Genomic DNA, 20,809 nt, shown 5'->3' on the forward strand with positions numbered 1-20,809 from the left:
AGTTTTATCTATAAGCCCCTGACTGGGGGGATGCTGCCTTTCAGAGATGCCCTGCCCAGAGAGGCAGAATCTAGAGAGGCAGTCTGGCTACAGCCGCTTTGCTGTGCTGTGGTGGGTTCTGCACCATGTTTAAACTTCCCAGTGGCCTCTTTCTCCGTTTTTACCTTCCGCTGGTCATTGTCCCTTTTTATGAGGATCCTTAGTCATTAGACTGCATTCTGCTGGCCTGAGGTAGAGACAAATGCCGCAGATCAATACAGGTTACCAGGGCTCAACTGAGGCCCTGAAAGGAGGCAACTCCAGCAGTAGTAAATATTAAATATTGACATAAATCTGAAATACAGATGCAGTTTTAGAACCAAGAGCTAGACAAAGGAAGAAATTAACAAGAAACTCTGGCTTTCTGGGACAAAGCCAAGTTCAGAATAAAGATAATCCTGATCTGAAGTTCCATAGCACAAAGCATTTCCCTCACAGTCACCTTATTCAGAAGTCTCTTAGAAGTCTGTGTGCATCTTCTGTTCATAGCCAGGTGCTTCTCTAGGGAGGTGGAGATGATTCTTGGACAAATGATTGTATTTAGCTTGACCTGATGTCTTGTGTGGTTGTGGCCTGAATTTTGCAGGTGGTCCCATGTGGTTTGAATCGTGGCTCTACCTAATAGCTGTGCATCATAGGCAAATCTACTTAGTGAATGAAGCTTCACTTTCTACAAAATGTGAGGTGCAAATAATATGTATCACAGGTGACTTTTGTATTAAGAAATTGTATAATGTAAGGTTGATACAAAGCATGGAGCTCAGTACCTGAGGTAGAGTTGGCCATCAAATAAACTGCTTAGTGTGGCATGTGCCACCTTCCAAATTTCCCGTGCCACATTCTCCCATCTCTCACTGTCATTTAGCCACAGTGGCCCCTTTCTCGCTTTGGAAAGAGCCAAGTTCTTCCCCACTTAGGGCCTTTGCACTTGCAGTTCCCTCTTCTGGGATGCAGCAGCTTCCTCCACCACTTTCACGTGCCTGGCTCCTTCTCATTCTTCTAGTTCAACTGGTATTTTCAAGCAGTGTTGTAAGGTGATGAGAGCATGTCCTCTGGTTTCAAATTTTGGCTCTACCACTTACTGGTTCTGTGACTTTGGGCAAGTTACTTCTCTGCATCCTAATTCTTAAACTGTTCATTGGAGTGGTAATATCTACTTGACTAGGTTGTGAGGATAAATTCATGTATATGTGTACATACACACACATATTTAGCATTTGGAATGGTGCTCAGTGTGTAGTAAGGCTCTGTAGAAGTGATTGCTGTTATAAAATGTCACTACCTCGAAGAGACCTTCCTCGCCCAGGTCATCTAGCAGTCTCCCCCAGGCTGCTGTGATTATTGTCACATTTGGATATGTAATTACTGACATACTTGGGTTTATTTCTATTGTCTTATTTCATGCTATTTATCCTGCTTGAAAAAAATGAATTGAAAAATGAATAGCCACTTTGTGAGATGGTATCATGAAATTGAACATATGTTTAACTGAAGTTCCAGAAAGAGGATGAGGGAGAGGAGAGAAAAAATATTTGGAGAAATTTTAGCTGAAGTTTTGCCAAATTTGATCATAAACAGTAGTCCACAGCTCCTAGAAGTTCACCTCATTCCAAGCAAGATAAACACAAAGGAGAATGTACCTAAGCTCATCATGATCAAATCACTGAAGACAAAGGTAAGGAAAACGAGGCAGGAGAATCGCTTGAGCCTGGGAGGTGGAGGTTGCAGTGAGCCAAGATTGCACCACTGCACTCCAGCCTGGGCAAGCGAGCAAGACTCTGTCTCAAAACAAAAAACAAACAAAAAGCAGCCAGAGGGGTAACCCACGCTGTACCAGATTGACAGTCAGCTTTTATCAGAAACAGTGGAGGCCAGAAGACGTGCACTGACGTGTCAACAGCCCTGGAGGAAGAAAACCATCATCTGAGATTCTACACCCAGTGCAATTTTCTTTTTAAGTGAAGATACTATAAAAACATTGTCACATTTTTTAAAAAGCTAAGAAGGGTGTTATCAGAAAGCATGCTATATAAGAAATGCTAAAAGAAGTATTTCAGGCTCCTGGAAACCATGACCTGTGGCTTTTATCCTATAGGTAGTCTGCCTAACAGAATCTGATCACTGTAGGCACACATTTGTTTTTCTTTAAGTGTTCATTGAATATTTGCTAGGTGTGAGGCACAGTACCGAGGCTTTTAGCTGAGTCACTTCATATCCTTAGAACAGCCTGATAGCATAAGCACAGTGTTATCCTCGTTTCTCAGGTGAGGAAATGAAGACATGGAGAACACAGGCCATGACACAGTCTGTGGTGCCATCACCCTAGATTCTCCAGTGGAAAATTCTGTTTTACAATATGAAGGCAAAACCAACACACTGTCAGAGCATCAGATAGAAAACAACAACAACAACAACAACAACAGACTAAGACCATATGTTACCAGACAACAACAACAACAACAGACTAAGACCATATGTTACCAGACAACCCACAATATGAGAAATGCTAAAAGAAATACTTCAGCAGTGTGCTTCTGGGGAGTATAATGATATTGATACACAACATGGATGCAGAAGGATTTCCAGTAAATTACAGGCACTGGAAGAAAGTGTTGGGAGGATGAACACTGGAGCTGAGCAATCCACAGCTTTCAAGGATCTGCTTACAGATTTGGGAAACTGTATTCCATTATCCACCCAACTATCTTTGCAGAGCTATCGTCATCACTGTTCCCTCTCCCCTAGCCTCAGCCCAAATTCTACACGTAAAGCAGTATTGGTGAGAGAACAAGCAGAGCCCATGAAACCAGGCTGCTGGGCTTGAAGTCTTGCTCTGCCACTTTATGACCAAGGCGTTTATAGAATGAATGCAAAGTTGGCTTAACATTTAAAAACAGGCCAGTGCAGTTCATCACAGTAAGAGAATAAAGAAGAAAAATCACCTGATCATCTGAATAGACGCAAAAAAGTATTTGACCAAATTTCAACAAACCATAGAAAATTAGTTGTATCTATGAAGAACCTACAGCTAACATCATTCTTAATCATAAAATACTGAATGTTTTGCCCTAAGATCATGAACAAAGCAAGGATGTCTGTGCATATGACTTTTATGCAGTGTTGTACCAAAGGGTCTAGTCAGTGTAACAAGCATTAAAAAGAAATGAAAGTCAGAGAGATTGTAAAAGATGAAGTAAAATTGTCTTTATTCTCAAAAGGCATGATTGGATATACAGGAACTTCTAAGAAATCTACTTCAAAAAACCCTCCCAGAACTAGGTGAATATAGCAAGATCACAGAATTTAAGGTGAACATATAGACTTAATATATGGAAATACAGCTGCATAATTTACACAAAATTGAAATAATGCAGTAGCATAAAAATCCTCACAATATATGAGAGTAAACGCCAGCTAGAGTAGTAACAGTACACTTGCTATGCTCGTAATATACATGCACCTGCACCACGCACACACTCAATCGTGCAGGCAGCAGCCTGGGCAAGACTTCAGGTGACTGTAAATAAGTAGCACTTATTTTTATGTTCCTCAACTCTATCCTGTCTGGCTGTGCCTCAGTCTTCAATCTTTTTCAATCCAAGGCTTATTGGGCACGGGTTATGCTGGGAGATTAAGTGAGGCCCAGAAGTTGACATAGCGGCAATGAAGTCTTTGGGACCTTCCCTGAGTCATTTTAGTGGTACAGAGGGGAACAGCCTGATTAGAGTGATTTCACAAAACAGGAGAAGAGGAAGTGAAGATTAGCAGTGAGGAAACTCTTCAGAGTTTTAAGGTAAAGAGGGTAGAAAAGCTGGGCCATAGTTGGAAGAGAATGTGGGCTAAAGCCAAACTTTTAATTTTTTTCTAAGATGGGAGGAGTTTGTGTCTTGATGGGAATGATCCTAGTAGAGGTGGAGAACTGTTGGGGTGATGTCCATTTGTGAGCGAGAGGGTGTTCACAAATGCAAGAAGGTTGGCCTTGGAATGGATGAAGACTCTGTGCTCCCCAGTGACAAGGTCCAGGGCTATAGGCACAGGCAGGCTGGTGGGTGTGGAGGCGGATTCTCTTTGCGTTGGTTATATTTTCTCATGGAATAAGAAACAAAGAAATAGGGGTGTTGGAGGTTTAAAGGGAGAGAAGTTGAGAAGTTGTTGCAAAACAGCAGGAGAAAGCCATGAACTAGGTAAATATGGTAGGACATTGGGCCATGTGAGGGCCCCTTGAAGTTAAAGTGAGACCAGGCAGTATGGTTATGTAATTCTCTCCGGCTGTTCACAGCTGAATGGGAACAGGTGGAGTAGGCAAAGCATTAGGCTTAGCCAGGGGCTGTGGTTTTGCCAGATAAATAAGAGGAATGGAGAAAGAAGCAAGGGTGTGATTATAATAGAGCCATGGAAAGGAAGTTTGATAAGGGGGAGAATAACAGGGATAAAAGGTGAGTGGGAAAAGGTGGTAGGAGTCCTAGAGTGTAGGTCTTCTGGGTTCTAAAGAGTTGTGATAATAACCCGATGCTTGGCGTCTGTAGTCCTTCAGGGTTGTATACCAAGTGGTTTGGGTTTATTTGCATAATAAAACTATGAGGTACTCAGGGTGGTGGTGGTGGTGATTCCAGTAGCTGAGACAAGCTCCAAAGAGGTAAATGGCTTACTGGAAAGTCACACCTGGAGCCAGTGGAGAAGCATAGACTCATCCACAGTTCTCTACCATGGGTAGTCTTTTTTTTTTTTTTTTTTTTTTTTTGAGACGGAGTCTCGCTCTGTCGCCCAGGCTGGAGTGCAGTGGCCGGATCTCAGCTCACTGCAAGCTCCGCCTCCCGGGTTTACGCCATTCTCCTGCCTCAGCCTCCCGAGTAGCTGGGACTACAGGCGCCCGCCACCTCGCCCGGCTAGTTTTTTGTATTTTTTAGTAGAGACGGGGTTTCACCGTGTTAGCCAGGATGGTCTCGATCTCCTGACCTCGTGATCCACCCGTCTCGGCCTCCCAAAGTGCTGGGATTACAGGCTTGAGCCACCGCGCCCGGCCTACCATGGGTAGTCTTTTATCCCTGTATGTGGTGTCTGCTCATGGATCACTCAGTCTTGTTGAAGAGATGGAAGAAGAGAGCCTGAGAGAAAATGTAATCATGCATTCAATTCTATGGGGTGGAGTAGTGTAAGGAGGTTATCTGATCACTAATACATACTGAGCACTTAACACGTACAAGACACTATTATGAGTACTAGGGATACAGCAGTGAACAAGATGGAAAAAAAGCCTCTCAGTGCTTTGGGAGGCAGAAGCAGGAGGATCACATGAGGCCAGGAGTTCAGGATGAGCGTAGGCAACATAGTGAGACCCCATCTCTGCAGAAAAATATATGAAAGAATTAGCTAGGTATGGTGTTGTGTGCTCTAGTCCCAGCTACTTAGGAGGCTGAAGTGGGAGGATTACCTAAGCTCAGGAATTAGAGGGTGCAGTGAACTGTGACTGTGCCACCACTGCACTCCAGCCTGAGTGACAGAGTAAGACTGTGTCCCTTAAAAAAGAAGCATCCTGAAGTCCTGTGCTTGAGAGAAGTTTTAGAAGGGTTTTTCTGTGACTCTTCTAAAGCATCATTATATGGTAAAAAGCACATTTTACTAAAAGTTGGGAAACATGTTTTTCTGCTACTTGTTTACTGCTAATACTTCTGCTTCTGACACTGTTGCTTCAACTCACCATGCTTAGTGGAGGTCCCCATCTATGAACTAAGATGTTGTGGCTTTGAGAGTTCTGCTCTGTCTAAAAGTGCTATGCACTGAGGTCAGTTTTCTAGCCTAATGACATTGTTGCTATAAAGTGTTCTCACCCAACCTCCTGCTCTAAAGTGTGGAAATGCACGTTATTTTGTAGTGATGAGACTCTGTTGACATAGTGAGATGCTGCAGTAAAATGCATTCAGAGTCACTCTCCACCTTTGAAACTCTGGGGAAATTCGAAAGGGAGACACAGGCTGAGTGCAGGTCCAAGTCCCGTCCTCAACTTAGTGATGTCTTAGATCTGTTAAAAGCTTTGTAATAACAAATGAATGTTTCCCCTCTTCTTACTCCTTCCTGGTGGGATTTAGGCCTGGAGGAAACGCTGGTTTATCCTGCGGAGGGGCCAGACTAGCAGTGACCCAGATGTTCTGGAATACTACAAGAATGATGGCTCCAAGAATCCCCTGCGCACCATCAACCTGAACCTCTGTGAGCAGCTGGATGTTGGTGTGACTCTGAACTTCAACAAGAAGGAGATTCAGAACGGCTACATGTTTGACCTCAAGACCAGTGAGCGTACCTTTTACCTGGTGGCTGAGACCAGGGAGGACATGAACAAGTGGGTCCAGAGCATCTGTCAGATCTGCGGCTTCAGGCAGGTTGAGGAAAGCACAGGTATGGGAGCACACACAGCCCTGTCTCAGGAGGGGCTGAGATGAGGCCCTCCGATCTCCAGCAAGGAGGGGAGCTCTAGCTGCCAACACTGCCAAGAAGTGTTGGGCTCGTGATGAAGCTAAAGGCGTTTTGGGTGTTTCTTCTGATACCTCGATATCACTACCATCCTCAGTCCTCCACCTCTCCCCCTTCCCTGAGCTCTCTGCACCTTTGCCCTGTCGCCTCTCAGCCACCCCTAGGGAAGACCTCTCCTTCGCCCTCTACTGGTCCATCTCTGACTGTTCTGGCCCACCTACTTCAGACCACCTGGCACAGTTGCACTTGACCCTTGGTGGGTTTGTTTAGGGGTGCTTTGTGAATCTTACTGATTTATAATCACTTAGGAGGGTACAGGTGAAAGGAGCAAATACAGAGTTATGCTTGGGTTTTAATAACCTTCACAAAAGAGTAGTTCAGCTTTTAAAAATGAGTTTTAAGTTGCAGAAATGCTCCTTCACATTTGTTCGGGCTCGTCCTCTACTCACCAGGAAGGTTAAGGAGCAGGCTTTTTTTCTTTTTTTTTTTTCTGAGGCAAGTGTATGGTCTAAATTGGTCATTCTTGAACCTGGTTGCGTATCAGAATTGAGGGACATTTTAAAAATGTTGATGCCAAGGACCTGTGCCAAGTGAGTTACCTAGAAGTCTTTGAGTGGTGGACCCAGGCATTAGTGTCTTTTGGAAGCTCCACTCCTTCCCACTTTTTTGGGAGGGTAAAATTGAAAAGAAAAGCTTCATTTTGAGTAGCAAGGGTCCAGGGCTCAGCAGATACTTCCTGTACATATTTTAGATTTTGAAGGTCACATATAGTCTCTATTTTATATTCTTGTTTTTTTAAAATGTTACAATCCTTTTAAAATGTAAAAACCATTCTTAGCTCATCAGCATCAGGATAACCTGGGAACTTGTTAGACCTGCACATTCTTGTAAGAATGTCAGTAAGTAATTCATTCTTGTAAGTCAGTCTGCACCGCAGTCCAGACTTACTGAATCAGAAACTCTGGGACAAAACACAGCAGTCTGGTTTTAAGAACTCTTCAGGCAACGTTTATTGTCAGAACTGCTTTGAAAGGATGTTTCTGGAGCTATAGGCCTTTTGAGAGAGCTGATCGGTTTTATAGCCATGACTTGGTGCCGACAGACCCCCAGGTCTGCATATAAATGGACTCTGGGTCATGGATAGGACTCTACTGCCTGAGTGCTAGACAGGGGCTGTGGAGATGAGGGTGGGTCACTCTTTCATCCTCACAGCCCACAGATACAACTGGGGACATGAAGGATGCTTGGGGTGACAGGACAGGGTGAGTAGGTTGTGGAAAAGTGGCCTTTCCTACCAGACTGAGGTGCCTGGACTTTATTGGGAGGGCAGTGAGGAGCAGTGACTGTCACCAGGGGAGTAGTTCCTTACTGTGCTACATCCTTTGTTTGATCAACACATACTTGTTGTATCACACACTGGGCTTGATTCTGAGAACAGAACCATTTCAAAAGAGATGAAGTATCTGCCCTCACTGAGTTTCGAGCTGAATGTATGGGGCGATGAGAGAAAGGTTGGTATTTTACAAGAATTCCATTTGAAACACGAGCAATTACTGGCAAGAAACTGGTTGAAGAAATAAACAGAAATATGGTTTTAGAAAGAGAGAATGCTTTGTGAGTCATCTTAAGGATGCAGGGCACTGTGGAAGAGCTTTCCATGAGCAATGCCATAAAGACAGGACATGGTTGGTGAGAAACAGTGAAGAGTCACAGTGATGCCTGGGCTCTGGCTTGGAGAGTGGAGTGGACAGTCATGCTGATGTGCCTTGCCTAGAGGGAACACAGGCATGTGAGGGGCTCACTTGGAGCATCGGGGACACCTGCTTATGGGGTGTCTGCCTTGCAGCAGGGAGCCCCAGAAAGGCCTGAGCTGCAGGTTCAGGTTTTAGCGTTGCTATCACTTAGGCGGTACCAGGGGCTGTGGGAGGACAGGATCATCCTGCAGTATCCAGAGTCAGGGTGAGGCTGAGGAGGGTCTAGAGCGGAATCCTGAAGAATAGCTCCATTGAAGGCAGAGGAAGCAGATCCAACAAGATGGCAGGAGCAGAGGCTCGGCAGAGCTTCCTGTTGCACCCTCCCTGGGCAGCAGCTGCGTTCATCCTTGGTGCCGTGGCTGCTTGGCCCCATAGCATAGACTGTTTCTCCTCCACTGGTAGAGCATTCATCTTGCAGGTCTTTTGGAGCTGCAAGGCCATTGATTCTGTTAGCAGACATCCCACTCACCAGGAGACCTGCATGGGAGCTCATCTTGGAGTGCACATAGCTGTCAGTGGAGCCATCTTTCCCAGAGCCCTGTCAGATGTTTCTGTTGCTCACTGGCAGAACTTGTCTTGCCCAGCATCAGAAACAGCTGGAGAGGAGCGGACACTCAGGGGCATTAGCCAGCTGGGGTTCCTGCTTCAGGCCATGAGGTGGCACAGCCAGAAATAGGCCAGATATCAGGGAGGCAGAAAGAGAACTCTGTCCCCTCTGATATGACTTGAAGAACCCTTAGAAAGCCACCATCAACACCACCCAAACATAACCCCACTAGCAATCACATCATTTGAAGTTACACCTGTAGACCTTCATTTCTTTTGAACAAGAAGTTTTGCTGTTGGGATTTTTGATGGCTGAAAGTGTGTTTTTATTTATTCTGCAAACACAAACTAAAAACTGTCCATGTACCTGGCCTCTATTAGGTGAATGCTTGGGCCGTGGAGGTAACAACATCAGTTGCAGTTCTCAAAAACCCATGGACTGGGCAAGAAAGTGCCTATGATGGGATCATGCATATAATGGGAACATGGGCCAAGTGCTGTGACACCCAGAAGAAAGCTGGTCCAGGAAGTTTCAGAGAGAATATGATATTTGAGCAGGGTCTTAAAGTCTGCATGTGAGCTTGAGTAGAAGTGAAATCCAGGCAGAAGGAACAGCATAAGCCAAAGCAAAGAAGCCTGAAAGAGGCTGGTGTGTGCAGGATGGCCGATGCTGCCATATACTTTGGTTGTGGGTGTAGGAAAGCAGGAAACAGGTCAGACTGTGAAAGGCCTTGTAGGTTCTGTTGAGGAGTGTGGACAGGTCCTGGAGAGCAAGCCAGATGAACAGTGTGCTGGGCTTGGGGTGCAGCAAAGTACCACCTGTCCATGATACCTGTCTTCCTTGCCAACACATCAGGAGTCTGAGATGCCGTGGAAGGACAGGCAGGAGAGCTGGGTTTGCAAGAATGCGGCTTCAGTTGGCAAGCCTCACTTGACCCAGACAGCCTTAGCTTTGAGGGAAGCCATGACAGAGGAGCCACCATGGAGGAGGGAGGTGGTGGCACTCACCACTGCAGAGGCTGTCTTGCCTGGGGGCCTGGACCACACTCCTGGACTGTGGGGAGTCACACCGTCTGGGAGTGGCACAGTCATGGCCCAAGGGCACTATGAGGCTTCCAGGCTGCTGTAGGGTGGGAAAGAGGCAGAGCGTCTGCTCCTCAGCCAGGAGAGCCAGGAGGCCCCAGCCCTCCTCTGGGAGGACACAGGGGCGGGCGTGTGAGAAGAAGGGTGCTGGGGCTGGATTATCGCCTCTACCTGCATGTGCTTCTGCCTCTAGCAGCCCACTTTAGGATAAGGATGCCTTTCCTTCCTGTTTCATTCACAGGCTCCCTGGGAAACATTTCTTCAGCCAGTCATGGCCCCTGCTCTTCTGCAGCTGAGCCCAGCCGCTCCCATCAGCACCTCCCCCAAGAACGAGAACGCGCATCTGAACCTCCTGTGTCTCACCATGTGCCGCCCATCTGGCCCATCCTTGCACCTCGGGGGTGTCTCTGCTCGCACCAGCACGCCAGCCAGAAAGCAGGACATGCAAGGTAGGGGACCACTACGGCCAGTGCGGGGAGTGAGCCCCACAAGGTCTCGTTCTTTTCAGTCCCTGGTTTTTTTTAAATTTCAAAGAGAAGGACATAAAATATTATATCTTTCCAGGTTAGCAAACATACATAACAAAATTTAATTTTTTGTTTATGTAGCCTTCACATTTTATTGGTTTTATTTATGTTGCTACAAAGTGATAATTGGATTCCTAAGAAACCTACCATTATAAAAAATCATGCCATGAAAATTTTGTTTGATTTTGGGGAAAAAAGGATTAGTGGCTAGAGTTTCAGAACTGCAAATAACAAAGTCAGTTTATGTGTTGGCCTTAAGAGGACAGCTATGAAACCTTAAGATTGATGAACAGATCCACAGCTCAGTTGAATTCTAAGCTGTGCTGCTCCCCAGTAGCTGCAGTCATGGCTATTTAAATTTAAGCTAATTAAAATTAAATTAAATTTTGAGTTCAGTTTCTCACTTATAGTAGCCACCAAAGTGACTAGCAAAGATAGGCAGCATGTCCATCACCACAGATGGTTTCACAAGGGACTCCTTGCTCTGGAACCATGACCTCTGCTTCTCTGACACCACTGGCTGTCTCACAGGGGCAGAGCCTGCACCAGTTTTATCACCTGTAATTCCCAGTGTAAGGGCCAGCAAATGTGCAGAGGGGATGGGCTTGACCAGAGCTGGTGCTCAGTTGCCACCATGGCACACAGATCACAGTCATATTCACATAACATGGTTATGTGATAATGCCTGTGTTAATAGATTACTTCATGACATCTCTGAGAATATTTTCGTACATAATCTCACTGGAACCAGTCAAACATATGAGAGATAGCTAGAAAGATCATTTATGTCCATTTTATAGGTGAAGCAGCTGAGGCTGACAGCTATCAAATGGTAGAGGAGGGACTAGAACCCAGGTGCCCTCACATCTGTCCTGAACTCTTTGTCTCACACTTTGCTGCACTCCTGGTTTTCTAATTCTTTTTCTGTAACACAGCAGGGGCTCCACCACTCAATCTGAAGGCTGGTTCCATCAGCCGTTTTCCTGAAGCAACGCTATTCCTTCATTTGTGAACTTTCAGCAGTTCCACCTTCATCAACTGATACATGAAGATCTGTGTTCTAGAACGATAGAAAGAATTAACCAAGATCAGTGAACTAGTTAGTGGCAGAACCACACCAGTACCTGCCTCTCCTGAGTCCCAGACCAGGGATAGGCAGTACAGTGCAATGGAAAGCATGGCACAGGTTTGGCATCAGTCAGATATGGCTTCAAATTCAGGTTCTGCCACTTTTCTTGTTATCTTAGGCCACTTATTTAACCTCTTTGACCTTCAACTTCCTTATCTTCAGAATGGAAATGACTAACTCAAGGGTTGATGGGTGTAAGGTGGCAGAACACACATGAAGTGCACAGTGGCAGAAGCTCCGTCCATGTTACCTGTGGTTCTCCCTGTGCCCCTTTCCCTCTCCTGCATGTATGAATGCCTGGACAGAGAGAAGGGAGGTCTTACAGTCGTTCTTGTAAAAGACACAGTGCTTCGTGTTGGTGCCCTTCATGCTTTCACATGCACGTAGAACACTTAGTGAGCTTGCTGAGATGCTTGTTTTCATCAGTGAACCTTGCTGACACAGACTGAGGATACCAGTGCAGCTCATCTGCAGGACACACTTTATGTAGAAGACTTGGTATACTAACAGCCACTACCACCTGCACTCCAATGACACAGCTGAAGCAAAAGGAGACAGACACATAAATGTCTCTGCCTGCATGAGCAGTGAGGGTCCACTTTCTGCATTCCTTCCTCCTCTGTGAAATTCCTGTTAGTCTTACCAGCAGGAGTTGGTTTCTTTGAATCACCACAGCAGTTTTTTATGTTCTCTCTCCCAGCATTTGGGGCTGTCTGCCTCATGTTAATGGATTTCCATGTTAAGATGTTCTGGATGTTATGGAGGTCGTGTTACGGATTTCCATGTTAAGATGCTCTGAGGACACAAGGCAAGGCATGTAGTACGTCTGCATCAGTACATGATCAGTGTTTGATGGTCGTGTGCTGTAGTGAGATGGCACAGTGGAGGAGAAAGAACTGTCTACAGCTTGGGAACAGAACTGCCACGGGCCCTTGGCCAGGCTGAGCTGTCTTCTCTCTTTGTTTTTGCTTGTGTGGATGAGGGAGTGAGAGGGCAATGAGCAATATTTCAGCGTAGTTTCTTCAGAAAAGTTCAAACACTGTTTGCCAAATTTCAAGGGGAGATGGAGAGTAGGAAGGAAGCTTTCTTAAGTCCTGAAAGATTTGTTTCTAATGATAGTGGCATAGCTTGCATCATACTAAATTGCTGAACAGTTAGAAACTGAGACATTAAAAAACAACTGTTTGAAGGCACTGAAGAACAATCAAAACTCTGGCAGGAACTGGAACAGATTTGACTCTTGAAAAAACTGAGATTCAATTTCCATGGCTTTTTCTAGAACAGATCCCAGATATTCAGTGTACGATGAAAAATTACTAGCCGTATGAGTAAATGGTAAAAGTTGACCCACAGTTTAGAGAACTCAGTACATAGAAACAGACCAGAATAGACCCAGATTTTGGAGCTAGCCTACAAAGACTTTAAAATAAGTATGTTAACTTTTTAAATCTATGGGCAAAAAATGTACGTAATGGGTGAAGAGATGATGGATTTTGGGAGAGATACAGGGACTCTGGAAAAGGACTTAGAAATTCCAGCTCCACTGTGGTGGCAGACCCACTACAGGATATCCTTCCCAGATCACAGATTAAAACGCTGGACACATACAAAGTGTGATTACCCAAAGACTCTGGGAAGTAAACGAAAGGAGGCAGAGAGTGGACTGGAGAAAAACTTGGAGCAGTAAATATGCAGAGGTCAATTTTCTGTCTTCCATGGATTTGCCTCCAGGGTGCGCCCACACAAAGCAACACAGTAGGGCCAGTGGTTAGAACTTTCCTGGAAACCCCGTCTTTCTAGGTAGAGGAACCAGAAAAGAGCCCAGTGGAGCTGGAAAGGATTCTAGAGCAGGGTGAGCTGGAGAAGGGATCTGCTAATTCTAAGCATGAAACCCCCAAAGTCTTATGCTCACCTTGAGCTACACATGTATGGAAAGTCCCAAACCACTGTAACAGAGCTATATGAACTGAGCACAGCTTGGAACTACCACACGTAGGAGAGATGAAACTTGCAGTCTCAACCTAACCAGCTTGATTTGCTGCAGAATCCAAAACATCAACATTCTCCCAAGGATTATGGCAACCCACAGTCTACACAAAACACAACATGCACAACATTCAGGATGCAATTCACAATTTCTCAGCTTACGGAGAACCAGCAGAATTTAACCAGTTCTAATTGGAAGACACAGATGTGAACCTCAAGATAATACAGATGTTGGATATATATTCAGCAGTGAGATTGCCTGATCACACGGTAGTTCTGGTTTTAGTTTTTTGAGGAACCTTCATACTATTTTCCATAGTGGCTGTGCTAATTTACATTCCTACAAAGAGTATATAGAGTGTTCCCATTTCTCCATGCCCTTGCCAGCATTTGTTATTATCTTTTTGATAATAGCCATTTTAACTGGGGGAGATGATATCTCATTGTGGTTTTGATTTGCATTTTTCTAATGACTAGTGATGTTGATAATCTTTTCATTCACCTGTTGGCCATTTGGATGTCTTCTTTGAAGAAATGTCTGTCCAGATCTTTTGTCCATTTTGTAATCTGATTATTTGATTTTTTGTCTATTGAGTTGTTTGAGTTCCTTATATATTCTATTAATTTCTTATTGGATGAATAGTTTGAAAATACTTTCTCCGATTGCATAGATTGTCTCTTCACTTTGTTAATTTTTCCCTTTGCTGTATAGAAGCTTTTTAGCTTGATATAATCCCATTTGTCAGTTTTTGCTTTGATTACTTGTGCATTTGAGGTCTTATGCAAGAACGTTTTGGCTAGACCAGTGTTTTGAAGTGTTTTCTCAATGTTTTCTTCTAGATGTTTCATGTTTTCAGATCTTACATTTACATGTTTAATCAATCTGGAGTTGATTTTTGTATAGAGTGAGAGATAGGGTTCTAGTTTCATTCATACATTCACATGGATATTTATTTTTCCTAGCACCATTTATTGAAGAGACTATTCTTTCCCCAGTGTATACTCTTGGCATCTTTGTTGAAAATGAGTTGACTGTAAATGCATGAATTTATTTCTGGAATCTGTATTCTGTTCCACTGGCCTGTATGTCCATTTTTAAGTCAGTGCCATGCTGTTTTGGTTATAGCTTTGTAGTATATTTTGAGGTCAGGTAATATGATTCCTCCAATTTTGTTCTTTTTTGCTCAGAGTTGCTTTGGCTGTTCTGATTCTTGTGTGGTTTCACAAAAATTTTAGAGTTTTTGTTTCTATTTCTGTAGAGAATACAGAATGGTATTTTGATAGGCATTGACTCTGCAGGTTTCTTTGGATAGTGTTGGGATGATAAGACCCAACACCAGGCCATGAGGGCTACGAAGTCTGGTGGAGTCAAAGGATTGAGAAAAGACAAGTTAAGAGTGAAGGTGGGACCAGGGGGCCAATGCTAGTATGGAGGGTGCAAAGGCCCCAAGCTCTGGGAGCCCATGCTATTTGTTGGTGATCATACAAAGAAACAGGTGGTGAGGATGTGGGGATTGAAAGGTAGCGATGCGTCAAGCGCATGATCTACAGCTGTGGTGGTTTAGCATTTTCTTTGAAGCATACAGAACATGTTCTGCTACTTGAGATAATGGGAAACATGTTCTTCTAGTTTAAGATACAATTAATCTATGAGCCTGGGAGGGCTAGAAGCAAGGAGCCACCAAGTCTAGACACTTTCCAGAGGCCACTAGGGGTTTTATGCCCTGAGTCCTGGATTCTATCCAAGCCACGAGGGGTTTTATGCCTTGGACTTAGATTATGGTGTGGCAGGGCAGCCTTCCACCCTTTGGCACAGAACTTGGTGTTCCAAAGGCCAAGAGGGGTTTTAGACCCTGGACCCTGGACATGTTCCAAGACTCTTTTACATTATTTCAGACATGCAAGCCCTGCCTCAGCTTTTTTCCCAACACTCAGATTTTCCCCGACAGAAGTCAGGTAATATGATTCCTCCAGTTTTGTTCTTTTTGCTCAGGGTTGCTTTGGCTGTTCTGATTCTTGTGTGGTTTCATATAACTTTTAGAATTTTTGTTTCTATTTCCATAGAGAATACTGAATGGTATTTTGATAGGCATTGATTCTGCAGATTTCTTTAGATAGTATGAACATTTTAACAATATTAATTTTTATAATCATGATCATGGGATATTGTTCCATTTTCATGTCCTTTTAAATTTTTTTAATAAGCATTTTATAGTTTCGTTGAGATCTTTTACTTCTTTAAGGTTATTTCTAAGTATTTTTTTGTAGCTACTGTAAATGGAATTGCTTTCTTAATTTCTTTTTTAGACTTTGCTGTTGACATATAGAAATACTACTGATTTTTACACATTGATTTTGTATTCTGCATCTTTGCTGAATTTATTTATCCATTTCAACAACCTTTTGGCATTTTTAAGTTTTCCCAAATATAAGATTATATTATTTGCACACAAGAGCAGTTTTACTTCTTCCTTTTCAATTTGGATGCCCTTTCTTTCTCCCTTCTCATTGCTCTGGCTAGGACTTCTAGTACCATGTTGAATAACAGTGTGAAAGTGGGCATTCTTGTCTTATTCCAGATTTTAGAGGAAAGGCTTTTAATTTTTCCCTGTTCAGTATGATGCTAGCTGTGGGTTTTGCATATAAAACCTTTTATTGTTTTGAGGTATGTTCCTTCTATACCTGGTTTGTTGAGAGTTTTTATTGTGAAGGGATGTAGCATTTTATCAAATAACTTTTTGTCATATTTTGAAATGATCACGATTTTTGTTTTTGAATCTATTAATGTGGTGTATTGTGTTTATTTATTTGCATATGTTGAACCCACCTTGCATCCCTGAGATGAATCTTACTTGATCAAGATGAATTATCTTTATAATATATCATTATAAACATCAGGGATGTTTCCTTTTTTATTGTAGCTTTGTCTGTTTTTGGTATCAGGATAGTGCTTTATAGGATGAGTTTGGAAGTATTCCAACCTCCTCAACATTTTGGAATAGCTTGAGAAGAATTGATGTTAGTTCTTTATTTTTTATTTATTTTTTATTTTTTTTTTATTTTTTTTTGAGACGGAGTCTTGCTCTGTCACCCAGGCTGGAGTGCAGTGGCCGGATCTCAGCTCACTGCAAGCTCCACCTCCCAGGTTTACGCCATTCTCCTGCCTCAGCCTCCCGAGTAGCTGGGACTACAGGCGCCCGCCATGTCGCCCGGCTAGTTTTTTGTATTTTTTAGTAGAGACGAGGTTTCACCGTGTTAGCCAGGATGGTCTCGATCTCCTGACCTCGTGATCCGCCCGTCTCGGCCTCCCAAAGTGCTGGGATTACAGGCTTGAGCCACCGCGCCCGGCCGATGTTAGTTCTTTAGATATTTGGTGGAAATCAGCAGTGAAGCCATCAGGTCTTGAGTTTTTCTTTGATGGGAGTTTCTTTATTACTGCATATATCTTGTGATTTGTTGGTCTGTTCAGGTTTTCTATTTCTTCATGATTCAACGTTGCTAGGTTGTATTTGTGTAGGAATTAATCCGTATCTTCCAGGTTTTCCAATTTTTGGCATATTGTTGCTCATAATAATCTCTGATGGTCCTTTGAATTTTTGTCTTATCAGATGTAATGTCTCCTTTTTGTCTCTAATTTTATTTAAGGCTTGACTCATTTTTTTGTTAATCTAGCTAAAGGATTTCAATTTTGTTTATCTTTTCAAAAAAACTAAGTTTTTGTTTCATTGATATTTTATTTTATTCACTCTAAATTTTATTTATTTCTGCTCTGAACTGTAATATTTATTTCCTTCTAATTTGGGGTTTTTTTCTTACTTTTCTACTTTTTTAAGGGGCATCATTTAGTTTTTTTCTACCCCACACTGTATTTTATTTTATATTTATTTAGTTATTTTAATTATACTTTAAATTCTGGGATACATGTGCAGAACATGCAGGTTTATTACATAGGTATACACATGCCATAGTGGTTTCCCGCATCCATCAACCCGTCGTCTACATTAAGTGTTTCTCCTAATGCTATCCCTCCCCTATCTCCCCACCTCTTGACAGGCCCTGGTGTGTGATGTTTCCCTCCCTATGTCCATGTGGTCTCATTGTTCACCTCCTACTTATGAGTGAGAACATGCCGTGTTTGGTTTTCTGTTCTAGTGTAAGTTTGCTGACAATAATGGTTTCCAGCTTCATTCATGTCCCTGCCAAAGATGTGAACTAATTCCTTTTTATGGCTGCATAGTATTCCATGGTGTATATGTGCTGCATTTTCTTTATCCAGTCTGTCATTGAGGGGCATTGTGTTGGTTCCAAGTCTTTGCTGTTGTGAATAGTGCTGCAGTAAACATACGAGTGCATGTGTCTTTCTAGTAGAATGATTTGTAATCCTTTGGGTATATACCCAGTAATAGGATTGCTAGGTCAAATGGTATTTCTAGTTGTAGATCCTTGAGGAATTGCCACACTGTCTTTCACAATGTTTGAACTAATTTACACTCCCACCAACAGTGTAAAAATGTTCCTATTTCTCCAAATCCTCTCCAGCATCTGTTGTTTCCTGACTTTTTAATGATCACCATTCTAACTGGCATGAGATGGTATCTTGTTGTGGTTTTGATTTGCATTTCTCTAATGACCAGTGATGATGAGCTTTTTTCGTATGTTTGTTGGCCACATAAATGTCTTCCTCTGAGAAGCATCTGTTCATATCCTTTGGCCCCTTTTTGATGGGATTGTTTGGATTTTTCTTGTAAATTTGTTTAAATTCTTTGTAGATTCTGGGTATTAGCCCTTTGTCAGATGGATAGATTGCAGAAATATTCTCCCATTCTGTTGGTTGCCTATTCACTCTGATGATAGTTTCTTTTGCTGTGCAGAAGCTGGTTAGCTTAATTAATCCTATTTGTCAATTTTGGCTTTTGTTGCCATAGATTTTGGTGCCTTAGTCATGAAGTCTCTGCTCATGCCTGTTTGCTTAATGGTATTGCCTAGTTTTTTTTTTTTTTTCCCATGATTTTTATGGTTTTAGGTTTTACTTTTAGGTCTTTAATCCACCTTGAGTTAATTTTTGTGTAAGGTGTAAGGAAGGGATCCAGTTTCAGTTTTCTGCATATGGCTATCCAATTTTCCCAACACCATTTATTAAACAGGGGATCCTGTCCCCATTGCTTGTTTTTGTCAGGTTTGTCAAAGATCAGATGGTTGTAGATGTGTGGTTATTTCTGAGGCCTCTGTTATGTTCCATTGGTCTATATCTCTGTTTTGGTACCAGTACCATGCTGTTTTGGTGCCTGTAGCCTCATAGTATAGCTTGAAGTCAGGTAGCATGATGCTGCCAGGTTGTTCTTTTTGCTTAGGACTGCCGTGGCAATACGGGCTCTTTTTTGGTTTCATATGAAATTTAAAGTAGATTTTTCTAATTCTGTGAAGAAAGTCTAATTCTGTGAAGAAAGTAGTTTGATGGGAATAGCCTTGAATCTGTAAATTTCTTTGGGCAGTATGGCCATTTTCACAATATTGATTCTTCCTATCCACGAGCATGGAATGTTTTTCCATTTGTTTGTGTCCTCTCTCATTTCCTTGAGCAATGAGTGGTTTGTAGTTCTCCTTGAAGAGGTCCTTCACATCCCTTGTAAGTTCTATTCCTAGGCGTTTTATTCTCTTTGAAGCAGTTGTGAATGGGAGTTCACTCAGGATTTGGCTCTCTATTATTGGTGTATAGGAATGCTTGTGATTTTTGCACATGGATTTTGTATTCTGAGACTTTACTGAAGTTGCTTATCTGCTTAAGGAGATTTTGGACTGAGACGATGGGATTTTCTAAATATACAATCATGTTATCTGCAAACAGAGACAACTTGACTTCCTCTCTTCCTAATTGAATACCCTTTATTTCTTTCTCTTGCCTGATTGCCCTGGCCACAGCTTCCAATACTATGTTGAGTAGGAGTGGTGAGAGAGGGCTTCCTTGTCTTGTGCCAGTTTTCAAAGGGAATGCTTCCAACTTTTGCCCATTTAATATGATATTGGCTGTGGGTTTGTCATAAATAGCTCTTATTGTTTTGAGATATGTTCCATGAATACCTAGTTTATTGAGAGTTTTTAGCACGAAACGGTGTTGCATTTTATCGAAGGCCTTTTCTGCATCTATTGAAATAATTATGCAGTTTTTGTCATTGGTTTTGTTTATGTGATGGATTACATTTATTGATTTGCGTATGTTGAACCAGCCTTGCATCCCGGGAATGAAGCCGGCTTGATCATGGTGGATAAGCTTTTTAGTGGGCTGCTAAGTTCAATATGCCAGTATTTTATTGTAGATTTTCGCATCAATCTTCATCAGGGATATTGAACTGAAATTTTCCTTCTTTGTGTGTCTTTGCCAGATTTTGGTGTCAGGATGATGCTGGCCTCAAAAAATGAGTTAGGGAGTAGTCCATCTTTTTCTATTTTTTGGAATAGTTTCAGAAGGAATGATATCAGCTCCTCTTTGTGCCTGTGCTAGAATTCGGCTGTGAATCCATCTGGTCCTGGGCTCTTTTTGGTTGGTAGTGTTTAATTACTGCCTCAATTTCAGAACTTGTTATTAGTCTCTTCAGGGATTTTACTTTTTCTGGTTTAGTCTTGGGGTGGTGTATGTGTCCAGGAATTTGCCTATTTCTTCTAGATCTTTTAGTTTATTTGCTTAGAGGTGTTTATAGTATTCTTTGATGGTAGTTTGTATTTCTGTGGGATCACTGGTGTTACCCCCTTAATCATTTTTTTATTGTGTCTGTTTGTTTCTTCTCTCTTTTCTTATTAGTCTGGCTAGAGGTCTATCTAATTTGTTAATCTTTTCCAAAAACCAGTTCCTAGATTCATCAATTTTTTGAAAGGCTTTTTGTGTCTCTATATCCTTCAGCTCTGCTCTGATCTTAGTTATTTCTTGTCTTCTGCTAGCTTTTGAATTTGTTTGCACTTCCTTCTCTAGATGTTAGGGTGTCAATTTTAGATCTTTCCAGCTTTCTCTTGTGGGCATTTAGTGCTATAAATTTCCCTCTGAACATTGCTTTAGCTGTGTGCCAGAGATTGTGGTACGTTGTGTCTTTGTTCTCATTGGTTTCAAAGAACTTATTCATTTCTGCCTTATTTTCGTTATTTACCCGATAAATAAATTCAGGAGCAGGTTGTTCAGTTTCCATGTAGTTGTGCGTTTTTGAGTGAGTTTCTTAATCCTGAGTTCTAATTTGGTTGCAATATGGTCTGTAAGCCTGTTTGTTATGATTTCCATTCATTTGTATTTG

At 42.5% G+C, this 20,809-nt stretch overlaps 1 protein-coding gene across 1 annotated transcript in view; it reads left to right on the forward strand.

Moving 5' to 3' along the window:
- The window catches only part of GAB4 (GRB2 associated binding protein family member 4), a 66,356-nt gene that overhangs the window by 23,661 nt on the left and 21,886 nt on the right, over nucleotides 1–20,809 (forward strand). The window contains 2 exon segments of the mRNA XM_073007123.1: nucleotides 6,126–6,432; nucleotides 10,132–10,339. Coding sequence (XP_072863224.1) covers nucleotides 6,126–6,432; nucleotides 10,132–10,339 — 515 coding nt within the window.

This window comes from Chlorocebus sabaeus, chromosome 19 (genome assembly GCF_047675955.1).
Source record: "Chlorocebus sabaeus isolate Y175 chromosome 19, mChlSab1.0.hap1, whole genome shotgun sequence".
Lineage (NCBI taxonomy): Eukaryota > Metazoa > Chordata > Mammalia > Primates > Cercopithecidae > Chlorocebus > Chlorocebus sabaeus.